Genomic DNA, 15,979 nt, shown 5'->3' with positions numbered 1-15,979 from the left:
GCGTTTTTGGAAGCTCTAAAAGTGATTCTTAGGAGACTGACGAGAAATTGGAAACAAAAAAGATAAAGCCATAAAACGATTTGTTCTAGCGTCACCCTATGAAAACTATGGGAAAATGCTCCAAATTTGGTCAAAACAGTTTAAACGCTTTATCTTTTTTGTTTCAAATTTTTCATCAAAGTTGTCTAAGATAAGAATCAGTTTAAGAGCTTGAAAAAAACGCACATTTTCATGCGCTGAGAATGTTGCTACGTCATTCCGTTCAAAAGATATTGATGATTTTCTAGAAAGAATAGGTACTTTTCAAGCATTTTTCACTTGCGTTAATAAAATAACACCCCTTTATTTTTTTGATATGTTTTATAACAACATTTCTTCTTTTGAATGCGGGCAAAACATGTTTTTTTACGTTTGCCCCAACCCGTCATAACACCTTTTTCAAAAGCTATGTTTTTTAAATGAGATGGCCAAAAATGAGTCCACGTAGTTTATGGACAGCGCCTAGCGACTCTCTTTGGCGGTACATATTTGATCGAGAATAACCTTTTCCGCATGTTTAACATCTCCGCCGTGCCCGCTTTCTTGTAGCTTTTGACAAGCACGTCCATTGCTTCCTTAGCATACGACAGCCCAATCAGCTTGTTCAACACGTAATTGGGTTGTTTAGTGAATAGTTCACGATCATGACAATTTCGTCCAGTGGTTCCAGTTTTAATCCACATGTCGTCTGATACATATAATGATGAATGGCAAATTAATATGATTTACTTTCCACATCTCGGCATCTGGGTGTAATGTTTGTTTCAACATTTTATTCCAGAGGTCTCTGGTTCCTGTTTGTTCGCGGTTTATTGAGTTGAGAAACTGTTTCTAGTTTTCCGTTTAACTTGCTTTATTGGCCGTTCTGCTTTCTTTCTGGCCTTATAGAGTTGCCGTAGCAAACTTCATCTGGGTATTATCATTGACTAATTTCAAGTCCTCGGTGTACCATAGAAAACAATCAAATAATTATTTTGTGTGTCTAGTCGGGTACCCAATAATATTCATAACCGTTTATTTTTTTCCGTGTAAATTATATTTAGCGTGTTACACTGATTTGACAGCTCTGACAGTAAAGGCCAAACATAAACGTAAATTGGGTACCGAGGAATGTTAACAATCTGCGAACTTGACTGCGGAAAAAATCGCGACCATGACGCCGCTGGTATTATCGTTCTGTGGGTGAATCAAATTAAAATCGAGACGGAAAAACGCCTGTTTGTTTTTTTTTACTTGTGTAAACTTACTCCATTATTATTAAGGACAAACGTCATTATTATTAAGGACCCGCTTTAACAGTGCATCAGAACTTCAGACGCACAAATCTCAAGAAGCAAGCTTCAAACACAGGTGGGCTGGTTTTGATTACGAAGAGATTTGTGCTTCCGAAATCGTGAGTAGGTGGCAAAGTCGGCCATTTTGGGATTCTAACAAGTCTGTCCTTAAGGTTGAAGTTCTGGCGTTCGATTTGAATAGGTCTTATGTTTGCTGAATGACATATTCAAATCGAACGCCAGAGTTAAATTATATGTAGAAGTTTACGAAGAATTATGGACAATCATAGAAACAATCAATTTGGTTTGTTGCAGATTGTTGAGACATTTCGGTTGTTTTAGATATAAATCAAGAAATTAAGTAAAAGTTGTTATGGCAATTGTCTTTAATTCGCGTAAAGTAACAAACATACTTTTGGCTACTTTGTACTGTAGTGACGTTTAAAATGATACATCATTCTCACTCTTATTGGATCGAAACGTGAGGCAGAAAGACTTTGATATGTCTTACGCATTTCGCTGTATCATCGTGTCTGGCTGTAAAAATACTTTCATCCTTTTATTGTATTATTCAAAGTCAAGGTGATAAAAATCCTGAATCATTTTCTGAATCATCAGTTCGGCCTGATTGTTGAGAGGAGATTCCAATGTTGAAGATTTGGTTGGTTCTTTGACCGAATTATTAGAATTTTTCGCGAATATCTTCCGCGATTTAGAAGCCGTTGTAGAACTGTCATTTTTCACTTTTTTCATGGCGTTTCTCGTGTTCTTTTCTTTCTTGTTGCTTTTCTGAACAATGGCTCCATGGTTTCGGCAGTATTCGACGAACTTTGCCCACAGTGGATCCTGCTGTAGAGTTTCAGCATTTCCTACAACAATCAGAAGCGAACGAGCTCTAGTTAGAGCCACGTTCAGTCGTTTGGCATCGGCCAAAAAGCCTACATTGTCTTTGCCGGAGCGTACGGTGGATATCAACATGATGGCTTTTTCACGTCCCTGGTACTGTTCGGCTGAGCCGATTTCTATATCAAACCATTTTTTTGTTCTCATCAATGTTTTAATAAAACTAACCTGCCGAGCATAAAATGATAGCACACCGATATCGCTTTGGTTCACCGGTTTCCCGTTCAGTCCGTTCGTGAGCAAATCCGAAACATAGAATATGATTTGCTCAGCCTCGGCCGCATTAAAAAAGCTGTGCGACAAATTGTCCTTTTTCATTTGCCCAATGATCGAATGGAAGATCAGTGGGCAGTGCCTATTGGGCAAACGCCACCATCCGATGGCCAAATTTTTAACGTCATGGGAAGCCTTTGCCCGAAGTTGTCCTTCGTAGAACAGATCGCTACTAAACTTCATCAATGTGTCATGCGACCGGAAGTTGTCACGGAGTAGCGTTATGGCTTTGGGGTTGTACTGTTTAGTCACGTGGTCTCTTGAATACAGAGGAAGATTCATCAGTCGCTCAAGCATCGAAAGACCATGGGTGGTCTGCTTGAGAAATTCGTACTGCATAACAGGTCCTAGTTGCTTGGGATCTCCAGCCAATACCACACTGGCGTTGATTTCATTTCCAGTTGTGGCCAGACCCGCGATCGGAATCAGCGACGATATCTCCTTGGAACTTCCGCATTCGTCAATGAATACGTAGCTAAAGTGTTTCGATTTTATGTTGGCCTGAACCAATCTGCCTGCTGTGGTCAAGGTGGCCACGACCACCCGGCACATGTAGATGTCTTCGTAGCAGAGATTGTTGTATCGCTTCCCTGCTAGGTTGGATACGTCCAGGACGTCGCAATCGATTTCGTCGATTTTCCTAACACATGAAAAGGCAAAAAACCTGAAAATGCTTTCGTCCGGAATCACATCCAGCAGACGGCTGGCCAACTCGTTGGCGGCGAAGTTCGACGTAGCTGCAACCAGAATGTTAACCGTCGGGCGCAATTTGTGTATTTGCCCGATGGCTTCCACCAGGGTGGACGTTTTCCCGGTTCCTGGAGGTCCGAACAGAATATACGGCGCCGGAAATGATGTTTGGTTGACGATATTGCGGATGGCCACCATCTGTTCCTCGTTGGACGCCACGCTCCGTCGAATCCACTGGAAGCTGGAAAGATGGATAAAATGCTCTGGTGATTTTAGAACTGCAGATATGTTACATGGCTGTATCTGACACCGTCGAGTAATAGGACCCAAAAAGGAACTGCTGGACTAAATTCTAAAAAAGGTCAGTCGTGGAGCAATGGAATCAAAAAGGAAGTTCCTGTAGACCTAAACACCACAAAAGGCCATCCCAAAAACAGGCCGATGAACCGCCAATCGCAAAAAGCCACGTCATCATTGCAATGACCAGCATTAAAGCTGTTCAGGCAAATCTTTAATAAACTATGTCTGATCGCCGATTGATTGTTCCAACGCACGGAAATCGCTTGTCCTCGAAGAACTGCGACTGGAGATTGCTCCACCACATTGCTGCCTCGGGGATAGTGCGGGACATAGCAATATACTCCGCCTCGCACGACGAAAGGGCAACAGTAAGCTGCTTCTTGACGTTCCACGAAATGGCACCTCCTTGCATTAGGAAAACGTAACCGGTCGTGGATTTCCGGTCGTTCACATCTCCTCTCCAATCGGCATCGCTGTAACCGGTAATCTCCGCAGAACCGTTTGCACTGTATTCCGGCTTCTTGCAACATCCGCCATGCCGAACCGATCAATGATGTCTTTGATGTAGGCTTGTTGATCCAACCATAGCTTCCTGTCTTCACGCTTCCTCGTGATCCTGATGCCAAGGCAATGTTGCGCCGCGCCTAAGTCCTTTATCGTGAACCGCTGTTGTAGATGGGACCGATATAGGGTTTGGACTACGCTCGACCGCTGCAGACCAAACTCCTGAAGCACCGCATCCAACTGCGCATTCCATACGTGGCTGGACTGCTTGAGGCCGTAGAGGGCCTTCTTCAGCTTACACACCTTCCCGTTCGACGCATCAAATCCCTCTGGTTAGAGCATATAAATTTACTCGTCCTGCAGCTCGCCCTGCAGGAATTCAGTAACGGCATCTATCTGGTCGATGTCCAAGTTAAAACGCACCGCCAGAGCCATCAAATATCGAACGGTTGCGTACCGTACGACTGGCGAATACACCTCGTTGTATTCCAGCCAGACCGGGTCGTTGAGAGCAACTCTTCTCGACGAGACGGGCCTTGTACTTCTGGATGCCTCCGTCGGGACCTCTCTTCGTCCGGAACACCCATTTATTCCGAGCCTTTTTTCCTTCGGGCAAATCTGGAGCAACATTTGAAAAGGGCCCAAGAGGTCTTGTGTCTTCTTTCTAAAACGCTCCGTAGGGCATAACAGCAGCCCGCCCACGCAAATGAACATCGTTATTCGAAAGATCGATGTTTGCTCTATCTGATAACGGTCTTAGTTTTCGTGAATAAGCTGAGGGGGGCTCAGGAGCGACGTGTGAAGTCATTGTTTACCAATGCTTGTATGCCCTTTTCAAATGTTGCTCCAGAAATCCGCGAATTTGCTGAGGGACGCGATTTCCTCTCGCATCGCCGCAATCCATAGATTGCGGTCTAGCCCCCGCAGTACCTACTTGTAGCTCGTCGGATCATCATCGCTCGCCATGTTGGATGATAACTAAGGGGAATGGACACCACCAGAAAAGGAACTACAGCGTTAGTTCGCTCGTTGCAAACCCGCTCGTTGCAACACTTTAGTTGCAAGTTCGCTAATTGCAAAATTTGACAAGTTTTTGCAATTAAAAAGCAATCAATAGTGGCAAATTTGTGCTATCAGTGCATTTCGATGCACTTTAGTGTCAAAGTGACATTGGAATGACATTCGCTCGTTGCAATGTAAACATGTTGCAACGAACGAACGACCGCTGTATGTATAACTTATAAAATCATCATACTTGCCTAGGTAACGGCGCTCCCTGTGCCTTAACCTTTGTTGCCTATCATCAGCTGGTCTAATCAATTGCGGTGGGAGCGCAAGGTCGGCACTGGCATCCTCGAACTTTTCTACGTCGCTGTCGTCAACGACCGCTTCATCCATCGGTCCGCTCCCGATCGACTGATCAATATCTGCGGCATCGCCAGACACAGCATTCCCGAACTGTTGATCGAGTTCTGGCCGCGTTACCCGTTCTTCTGGTACATGGAAAGCGATACCTTCTTGAAGCACCACGACATCTCGACTGACGTGGATCATAGACACGATATCCCTTCGTGTCATCACAATATACGACGAAAATGCCCTTCTCGGATTTCGGATCGAACTTTCTCCTCTTCGCTTTCAGTACTAACGTCATCACACTAGAGCCGAAAATCTTGAGATGCCCCAGGTCCGGCTTCTTGCCGGTCCATGCCTTTTCCGGCGTTTTGTCCTCCAGGCACCGTATAGGACATCGGTTGACCACGTGGGTTGTGGTTGAAATAGCTTCTGCCCAAAACTCCTTCTCTAGCTTTGTGTGCGCTGATCTGCTCCGGCGTATGGGAACACGTCGTTTGATGTTGGATTCCGTCGAATTCCAACACGTATCGGCGTTCACGTATTCCCGTCCATTGTCTGAAGGCAGAATTTTGAGCTTCTTACCTGTTTGCCTCTCCGCTCTAGCCTTGAATGATTTGAACGCTTCAAAGGATTGATCTTTGTTCTTCAGGAAATAAAACGCTACCCACGTGCTCGCATCATCCAGAAACGTCATGAAGTAGCGGCTTCCGCCTAGCGACGAAACCTTCACTGGACCTCCGCAGAGGTCGAAGTGTACCAACTCCAGCAGATCTTCCAACTTAGACGTACTACTCGGGAACGGCCGCCTTGCGTGTTTGTCTTCCAGACAGGCAACGCAACCCGCCAACGATCCTCCTCGGAAATCGACTCCGTTCGCAATCCGCTTCAGCTTCTTCAGGCCATCTTTGTGCAGATCCCCAAGCCATCGATGCCGCCCGCCAAGATCGACTGCTCCGAGCGATTGACTCTGTATAAGCCACCTTCCTCGACTCCGCTAACAACCAGATCGCCTCTTTCATCCAGAACTTCGCATTTGTCCTTCGCGAAAATTACGTTCTTCCCTTTCTTGCAGAAAGCACTCACCGTTCGTTGCCAGATCCTGGATTTTCAGTACTCCGCTGGCATCGATTCGTCCATCGGTGCTGTCCAATACGACGGAACACTTACTTTGCTACGGCCTGCATGCTGGTATTGTTCGCCGTTCCAACAATGTGCTTTATCTGGGCCTCCTCGACGAACTTCTGACCCATGGCAAAAATGGAACAAAGATCCTTGTGCTTGCTCGGTTTCTTCGACTGTAGCTTCTCCGGGCACTTAGCAGTAAAATAGCCAGTCTTGTTGCAATTGAAGCAGGTCTTTCCGTCACTTTTTGTCTAACCTGCCGCTGGCTTGCATCTCCTAGAACCTTGCTTGCTGTACAACGCACCTTCGTTGCTACAACTGGTCCACCCTGCTCAATCTTGACGTGCAAAATTTTTGATTTGACTGCAACCGTCGTCAGGGCGATACCGGACGCCTCGAGGCCCATATTCACAGGCTCATATTTTATGTTCCGGTAACGGTAAACCCATCAGCAGAATAGCAGCCAACCAGGAACCGTCCACCTTGAACCCCATCGAGGCTAACTTGTGGCTTGTGCTCATCAGCTCATCAACGTAGGCTTCGACGGTTTGACAGTTGACGAGGCGTATCGAAGTGAACTTCCTTAGCAACCCGATTTTCCATGTCAGGCCGCTGTCCTGAAAGGCTGATTCGAGCTTTTTCCAGGCGGCTCGTATATCGGCCGCATCCAGCACCAAGCTGCAATTGAAGCTTTCCAGGCTCAAACAGATGGTAGCGAGCACCCGTTACTTCAGGTCCTGTGGCACTAACGCTTGAGCTTCGACAGTTTCAGCACTCACGGCTTTCCAGCATCGTTCGCGAATGAGAATCATCCCCATTGCGAACACCCATATTGTGTAGTTCTCCCTGCCGCGTAGCTTCTCGATGGCCGGCAGCGCCACGGAACCTCCACCAACTCGAGCGCTTCTTGCTTCGGCTGCGAATCTACCGGTTCCTCCACTTCCGTCAGCAACGTGATTCAGCGACATTTCTACTTCGGGTTTACTGCTTGAGGTTTCTTGAGGTTGAAAAAATCTTCAAGACTAAAGTGTCTCGAGTATACCAAAGTGGAGAATCCTTGTCGTTTTGACAGGTCTCTTGCTCGATTGGAACTATGGGGATGACACTAGATCGACTGTTCCAATTTTGACGTTTCTCCTCTTTGCTTTATCCAGGCTCGTTATTCAAGACTACTTCCGGCTACGGTTCTCTTGTTGGGCTCGTAACTTATAGCAGAGTAACTACTAAATCGACTGACTTCGTTGAGTACTAGCAATAGAATAAACATTAAATTAAATAAAATTTTTATTCACTTATCTTATGGCTATTTTCCACCTGGTACGTACTGTGCACAAAGATAGGACAAGTAATGATGAAGTAATGATTCCGCTTCAAAATTACTTGAGCTGTTCGCAGATGGCAAGTAAGGAAAAAAGTGTAACACTCGTAACACCTCCCGTGCGAATCAAATGGAGCTTTCACTTTTCCTCGCGGAAAAATAGTCCGCGCTATTATTCCGTAAGAAAAAGTAACGTTTCTCCCCATACTGGATCAGTTGTCAAAATTACTTGCGGAAAAAGGTGGAATTTTACTTGAGCGCTCTACTTGGCAACAAGAAACTAAGCTTTAGAAACTAATATTGCGCATAGCGCAGTTAAAAGTGCGACGAGCAAGTGCGGAAACTCAAATAAAAGTGCGATTTGGTGTCAGATCGTTCGGGTGTCTTCACCGCACTTATTCATTAGCTCATGACGAATAAGTGCGGTGAAGACACCGGAACGATTTGATGCAATATCGCACTTTTATTCAAGATTCCGCACTCTGTCGCAGTCCAGTTAGCAATGCAATAAACTATAACAAGTCTATAGCGACGCGAATTACCGAGCTACTATGATCGCAACATTGGTTGTCCTATCTTTTTACACAGTATACTCACCAGGTGGAAACTAGCCTTAATTAACAGTCGCAAGCTTTTGAGCAGTACAGATTATGCAAATTCAAGGGTTAATATACGATCTGCTTTACGGCTTATTCAAAGGCTTAGTGGTTACCTGGGTAGTGTTACAGTAAATCAGTGTTTACATCACCAAACAGCTTAATCTGCCTAGATAGAGTCCCCAGAGAAGTTATTCTGTCCCCGTTGAAACGTAACTACAGCGGCCGTTCGCTCGTTGCAACATGTTTACATTGCAACGAGCGAATGCCATTCGCTAATTGCAACGTCAGTTTGACATTAAAGTGCATCAAAATGCACTGCCAGCATGACTGACAGCACAAATTTGACACATGATTGCTTTTTAGTTGCAAAAATTTGTCAAATTTTGCAATAAGCGGACTTGCAACTAAAAAGCTTTGCAACGAACGAACGGACGCTGTATTCCATAACTGTAGCGCTCTGTATTTCCATTTCACTTACCTGGCAATGGTCTCCAGTGGGCCTCCGACGACAGCTTCCGGAAAACAAATGCTCCTGATCAACGTGCTACCCATAAGCTGCAAAGCGTTTCTCTCCAGCTGAAACGTCGTTCGGTTCAATATGAACATCACTTTGGCGACACTTTTTTCATCGACAAATTCCTGCATGTGAAACGTAACGGTTTTGGCGCTTATGCTCTCGATGACACCGTACGCCTTTTTCATGCTAGAGTTTCCCTGCGAAATGAAGACAACCTTCACGTCTTCGTCTAGGAGCGACGGTTTCTTTTTGAACTGGTTAGTCTGAAAATATAAAACATGTGTTAGACATATGCAAGTCACATGAAATTCAGCAAGCAATTCATCAAATGTTTTTCAGGAAAAAAAAATCTGTTACCGTAACGCTATAAAGACGCGTATTCTTCTCTGGCACGAGAACTGGTTCCAGAATGGTGTAGCTGAAATACTCCTGGAGCAGATGTTGGGCTTCTATTTGGTTCAGCACAGTCAGTTGCCTACTGTATCTGTCCAATGTTAGTGAATCATCCTGTTTGGACCCTTCGATTAGCCGCAACAGGTTGTGCTCCTGATCTGTATACAGGTCATTTTTCTTGAACTCACTCTTATATAGTAGAACAATCGATCGTGGAATATCGTATGGAGGCAATTTTGTCAGTTTCAGCTGAGTCCTAGAATAAAAATCAGATTTAAGCCCAGTTTTACAAGTAATGAGTCAGCAATCGGGTATACAAACTTCTTTCCTCTATTTTTGACCTGCTTCTCCGAGAAATGGTACTGCTCTACAATCTGGCGTCTGAAAACTGTATCCGCAGTTGCCGTAATAATGAGGGAATAGCGGCGACCGTCGACCAAGATCAGATCGTCGAACGAGGCTTCCTCTTCAAAAACATAACCGGGAACCATCCGAAGTACTTGTTGTTCCCCAGCGAAAACCGGCAAAAACTGCACGTTTCCATCGAAGATGTAGACCGAGTTCAGCAGCACCGTGACAGAGGCCTTATTCTCGATCGTTAGCGAGAACGTGGGAACCGCCATTGGTAGTTGTTCGAGGACTACTTTGAACGCCTGGCGATCGATACGTCGATTACGGGGATCGTGGTCTAGTAGTGGATCGAGTTTGAAACCGCTACCATGCGCGATGGCCACATGGCTTCGGAACACCCTCTCGGACCTGAACTGCTCCAGGCAAATCGGGCAGTCTTTGGTCGGATCGATGGTCGCCAAGGTGCGCGGCAAACGAACGATCGTCTCGACAGGTTTGATCTGCCATTGGCGGTTGAATGTTGGTCGGTTTCTTGCTTTTCGTATATTTTCGGTTTGGCCTTCTTCATTTTCATTCTGCTTTGCTTTAGATTGTTTTGTTTGACCATTAGTGTTACGAATTCTCGTTTTTTGGCTTTGGCTTGTATCATCGCTTATCGATGCAACGAGGTGCTTAGGATTAGTCGGTGCTTCTGCCAATGGATTATTGTTTTTATGTTTCTTGAAGTTCGTATTCTTTGTATTTCGATTGTTTTTCTGAGATTCTGGAAGTATTTTGTCTTTGAGTAAAAAGAAAAAAGTTATTGGATAGTTGTATTTATCATATTTTTTGTATAAAAACCTAGGGGCAAGACACTGTGCAAGCGAATGTAATTCTGAGAAATCCAGAGTTACTCTATTACCAATATCGATGAAATTTGTCGAAAAACATCCCTAAAACCACAATCCTGAGGAATTCTGAGCAATTCTGAAAAGAAAAATGTATTCTTCTGCACAGTAGGCTGTGGCTTATTTTTCAAAAGTTGTTGAAACCTGGAATTCGTAAGCTCTTCTGGATTCAAATGACATAAAAAGAGAAACCTCTGAGTATGAGCCAAAAATATTGAGATGTAGAGGTGGCGCAATCGCCTCAAAGTTGTATTTTCGAGTAATAAAAAGGTGTTTTCACTTCAAGTGCCATAACTTTTTCAATTTTCAACCGATTTTCAATCTTTATTATAAATCTCTCACAAATTGAATTTCAAATAAACTTGTAGAACATCAAATATGTCCAAAGTCACGCAAAATATGAGTTTTTAAAGATTTATTTTTTTCATTCTTTTTACATTTTTTTTACTTCAGAGTTCGATAACTTTTTAACCGTTTGGTCAATTTCAATTTTTTTAGCGTGCTGTTGTAGATACAGCGGCCGTTCGCTCGTTGCAAAATGTTTACAGCGGCCGTTCGCTCGTTGCAAACCCGCTCATTGCAAAGCTTTTTAGTTGCAAGTCCGCTAATTAAAAAGCAATCAAGTGTCAAATTTGTGCTGTTAGTTATGCTGTAGATTTCGATGCACTTCAGTGTCAAAGTGACGTTGCAATTAGCGAATGGCATTCGCTCGTTGCAATGTAAACATGTTGCAACATGTTGCAATTAGCAGACTTGCAACTAAGAAGCGTTGTACAGCGACCGTTCGCTCGTTGCAAAATGTTTACATTGCAATGAGCGAATGCCATTCGCTAATTGCAACTCCGCTTTGACACTAAAGTGCATCGAAATGCACTGACAACATGACTGACAGCACGAATTTGACACTTGATTGCTTTTGAATTGCAAAAACTTGTCAAATTTTGCAATTAGCGGACTTGCAACTAAGAAGCGTTGCAATGAGCGGGTTTGCAACGAGCGAACGGCCGCTGTACTTTAATTTTGTGTGTGTTCTGAATCAAAAAATATTTTCATGCTCTAAAGGCGAGGAAAGAAAATCAAAAAAAATCCTCCAATGTACTATAGGGATATCCCTAAATATGATGCTAAGTATCTGGTTTAGAGTAAAAAATTGCAAATAATCGTCAAACTCCAATTTTACATAAAATACAGAATAGAAATATCTAAGAAACCACGCTAAACGATTTGAAATTGGTCAAACGGTTGAAGAGCTATCGGACTCTGAAGTTAATTTTTTGTAAAAAGTAGGAAAAAAAATAAATTAAATCTCTAAAAACTCATATTTTGTGTGACGTTGGAAAAAAATGATGTTCTACGCGTTTATTTGAAATTTAAGAAATTCATAAAAAATATTGAAAATCGGTTGAAAATTGAAAAAGTTATGGCACTTGAACTGAAAACACCACTATTAACTAAATACTAAAAAAAATCAACTTTGAGGTGATTGCGTCACCTTTAAATCTCAATATTTTTGGCTCAAACTCAGAGGTTTCTCTTTTTATGTCATTGAATCCAGAAGAGCTTACGAATTCCAGGTTTCAACAACTTTTGAAAAAATAAACCAAAGTCTACTGCAGTGTCGTGCCCCAAGGTTTCTTATACAGCGGCCGTTCACTCGTTGCAACATGTTTACATTGCAACGAGCGAATGCCATTCGCTAATTGCAACGTCACTTTGACACTAAAGTGCATCGAAATGCACTGACAGCACAAAATTGACACTTGATTGCATTTTGATTACAAAAACTTGTCAAATTTTGCAATTAGCGAACTTGCAACTAAAAAGCGTTGCAACGAGCGGGTTTGCAACGAGCGAACGGACGTTGTAATAATAATGTAATACAGCGCCAGCGGCCGTTCGCTCGTTGCAAACCCGCTCGTTGCAACGCTTTTTAGTTGCAAGTCCGTTTATTGCAAAATTTGACAAGTTTTTGCAATTAAAAAGCAAACAAGTGTCAAATTTGTGCTGTCAGTCATGCTGGCAGTGCATTTCGATGCACTTTAGTGTCAAAGTGACGCTGCAATTAGCGAATGGCATTCGCTCGTTGCAATGTAAACATTTTGCAACGAGCGAATGGCCGCTGTACTAGCGTGGGTCATCGGAACCGTTTTTTCAGATCAAAGCTTTTTCGATTCCATTCCCGGTCCTGAGTATCTCTGCAAAATTTGAGCACGATCGGTTGCGTCTACACTTGACGCATTGCAATTGAAATTTGTATGGGATTTTGTATGGGAAAACATACTTTTTTGCATTTTCGTCATAAGTTGAAAAAGTTTGTTTGAAACTTTTTAACCAATAATATGAAATGACAGTCTAGGTTGTTCTGAAAAACTTTGTCGAAGACCGCACAGCGATCGGTTGCTTGTAAAAAAAGATATACAGCGCCCGTTCGCTCGTTGCAAACCCGCTCATTGCAACGCTTTTTGGTTGCAAGTCCGTTAATTGCAAAATTTGACACGTATTTGCAATTAAAAAGCAGTCAAGTGTCAAATTTGTGCTGTCAGTTATGCTGGCAGTGCATTTCGATGCACTTTAGTGTCAAAGTGACGTTCCAATTAGCGAATGGCATTCGCTCGTTGCAAAGTAAACATTTTGCAACGAGCGAACGGCCGCTGTATTCAACAAACCGCATGCATGTGTTTAACTTTTCATGTAAAGGAATAACAATACAGCGGCCGTTCGCTCGTTGCAACATGTTTACATTGCAACGAGCAAATGCCATTCGCTAATTGCAACGTCACTTTGACATAAAAGTGCATCGAAATGCACTTACAGCATGACTGACAGCATCAATTTGACACTTGATTGCCTTTTAATCGCAAAAAATTGTCAAAATTTGTAATTGGCGGACTTGCAACTAAAAAGCGTTGCATCGAGCGGGTTTGCAACAAGCGAACGGACGCTGTAGTAACAAAATCATGCTGTTTCGGCAAGCAATGCCAACGCTATAACATTTTTCATAAGCAATAGATCACTTCGTGGTCTTCGACAAAGTTTTTCAGGACACCTCAGACTATGTTTTCACATAATCGGTTATAAGTTTTTAGAAAACATCGAGCTTCTTATATGTACAGCCATTCCATAGAAAAACGATATAGTGCATCTCAGATTGTCGTGAAACTTGGTGCGCTTGTAGTTATTCGGAAATAATTAGACCCGTATCTTTTTATTTCGTCATTAGGGTGACCAATTTCAATATAGGGTGGTCCAAAAAATTAAGGTTTTTCAAAACTATTTTTTTTTTTTCAAAAAATCGTAACTTTTGAACCAGTTGACCGATTTTAAACTTCTTTTTTTTTTGTTTGAAAGCTATTGAATTGTAGTTTTCAGGAAAAATACATTAGAGGGGCAAAAATGTAAAGAGTACTATAAAATATGCAAATATATTAGTTTTTTCACGTTTTCATGGTCTCGGGACCAAAGAGGTACCCTGGTTTTATATTTTTATCAGAAAATTCAGGAAATTTGGCGTAACATATAAAAAATTTGATTATATTTTGATTCCTTATAATATTATGGATACCAAAACACCAGGAATCACTTTAAAAAGCAATACTATGCATAGTTTTATGAGAATTTGCAATTTCAAGCAATTTTAGAGTAGCTAGTACTAAAATATATGACTCTATATTCAAAAAAATCATATCTCAAAAACAAAACAACATACATTTCTGATTTTTTGATATGTTACGCCAAATTTTCTGAATTTTCTGATAAAAATATAAAACCAGGGTACCTCTTTGGTCCCGAGACCATGAAAACGTGAAAAAAACTAATATATTTGCATATTCTATAGTACTCTTTACATGTTTGCCCCTTTAACGTATTTTTCCTGAAAACTACAATTCAATAGCTTTCAAACAAAAATAAGAAGTTTAAAATCGGTCAAATGGTTCAAAAGTTACGATTTTTTGAAAATTTGTAGTTTTGAAAAACCTTGATTTTTTGGACCACCCTATATGAAAATTGGTCACTCTAATGACGAAATAAAAAAATACGGGTCCAATTATTTCCGAAGAACTACAAGCCCACCAAGTTTCACGACAATCGGAGATGCACTATATCGTTTTTCTATGGAATGGCTGTATAAGAAAAATGCAAAAAAGTATGTTTTCCCATCTAAAATCCCATACAAACTTTTAACGCGATGCGCAAAACGTAGACATAACCAATCGTGCCCAAATTTTGCATTTGGGCCCTAAAATGAGACCTAACAAAACTTTGATCTGATGGGATTCCATTGAATTTTCCATTTTTTCATATAACGGATGACCCACTATAATGTAATACTCAATAAATTAAATGAATAGCTGTATACAAAATTCAAATCAATTTGATCAAATTGACTTAATATTAGCGGAAGGTCTTGTCCAAATCTGCACTTTTTATAGATAACATTGAAAGTCAAAATTTGAGCATTTTGCGCTATACAAAAAGTTACAACTGTTAAACATTGTTTGTAACCAAAGTTTTGACTGTCCCCTTCATTTTTCGGTAAAAAATACACGTCTATTATAATAACTAAGTACTAACCTGCACCAGCTTTCTGTTTCACGTGAGTCCTATTTATTTCGTCTTCATGCAGCCTCAACTATTAGGAAACAACCAGCGTGAACGAATGTAACAGTTAAAAGTATTTCACAATTTCACCTACCTTTTCCAGTAATTGAATAATATCCATGTTGCCAAACCAACGGTTTTCTCAGGGTACAACGATTATTTTTTTGAATTTTGTTCTCGCAAATCACCCTAATCACTAGGCTGCTTTCACACCAGCTGTACTTAGTCAAATAACTTGATCGATCATCCATCGATCGATACGGAGGCGCAAATCTCATCCCGCTCTCCTGCGATGCATATTTACAACTGAAGTCAGCAAATCGTGCCTGCCTGCCGATATAGCTTTTGTATAAATAAACATACAGGCCCTAGGTATATGACTAATATACAATCGATGCTTCTGATTGCGCCGCACTGTGGTGATTCAGGTGGCCAAAAATCGATCGTCCGTCACATCACAAAATGCTTCTTGTGCTCGTTGTTCTAGCATCGCGATCCTGACAATCGTGAAGTCTGTGGTTCGAGGTCGGATGGCCGCAAAATACTTCTTTTAACATGACGTGTTGCTATGGTAAAATTGAGAATTTTACCCGACAAGGATTCCATGACCAACGTTTTTGTGTGAATATGTGAAATAGCATATGCCCGAAATCAGTTACCGTCTACCCCTGTTGGTTTGACCTCATCTAAACTGAACACTTTTTAATTTGACCCCCTCTAATCTGCACATCGTTCAAACTAAAAATGGTACGTTGTGTTTCAATAAAAGTGATCCATAATCTGCGAAATTAGTATTGCGTAAACTTTTGATATTGGTCTCACAAAGAAGTGAAACAAGTACAAAAATGACCACG

The 15,979-nt window shown here is 41.9% G+C and overlaps 1 protein-coding gene across 2 annotated transcripts; it reads right to left on the bottom strand.

The window, feature by feature from the left end:
- Nucleotides 1–1,675: 1,675 nt before the first annotated feature.
- Nucleotides 1,676–15,455, bottom strand: LOC109410739 (putative helicase MOV-10). Of its 2 annotated transcripts, none has more exons than XM_029875733.2 (6): nucleotides 15,220–15,455; nucleotides 15,099–15,156; nucleotides 9,610–10,417; nucleotides 9,253–9,544; nucleotides 8,857–9,158; nucleotides 1,676–3,420 (listed from the first exon to the last, which is right to left on the bottom strand). In XM_029875733.2, exons 1-6 carry the CDS (start codon nucleotides 15,244–15,246, stop codon nucleotides 1,881–1,883), a joined length of 3,027 nt encoding a protein of 1,008 aa, XP_029731593.1. In that variant the 5' UTR covers nucleotides 15,247–15,455; the 3' UTR covers nucleotides 1,676–1,880. The 2 variants fall into 2 exon arrangements, with proteins under 2 accessions (XP_029731593.1, XP_029731595.1); XM_029875735.2 differs by having other exon boundaries at nucleotides 9,610–10,402; nucleotides 15,220–15,421.
- Nucleotides 15,456–15,979: the final 524 nt, after the last annotated feature.

The sequence above is a fragment of the Aedes albopictus genome, chromosome 3 (assembly GCF_035046485.1).
Source record: "Aedes albopictus strain Foshan chromosome 3, AalbF5, whole genome shotgun sequence".
In the NCBI taxonomy this organism is placed as follows: domain Eukaryota; kingdom Metazoa; phylum Arthropoda; class Insecta; order Diptera; family Culicidae; genus Aedes; species Aedes albopictus.
The sequence above is the reverse complement of the archived record's forward strand: the minus strand, read 5'-3'. Positions and strand labels throughout refer to the sequence as shown.

Excerpts from the sequence above, each read along its gene's own strand:
- LOC109410739 (XM_029875733.2), bottom strand. The coding sequence starts at position 15,246 with ATGGATATTATTCAATTACTGGAAAAG. Across the intron at positions 10,418-15,098 it reads GAAACAGAAAGCTGGTGCAG|ACAAAATACTTCCAGAATCT; the intron begins GTTAGTACTTAG and ends TTTTACTCAAAG. Across the intron at positions 3,421-8,856 it reads CCACTGGAGACCATTGCCAG|CTTCCAGTGGATTCGACGGA; the intron begins GTAAGTGAAATG and ends CCATCTTTCCAG.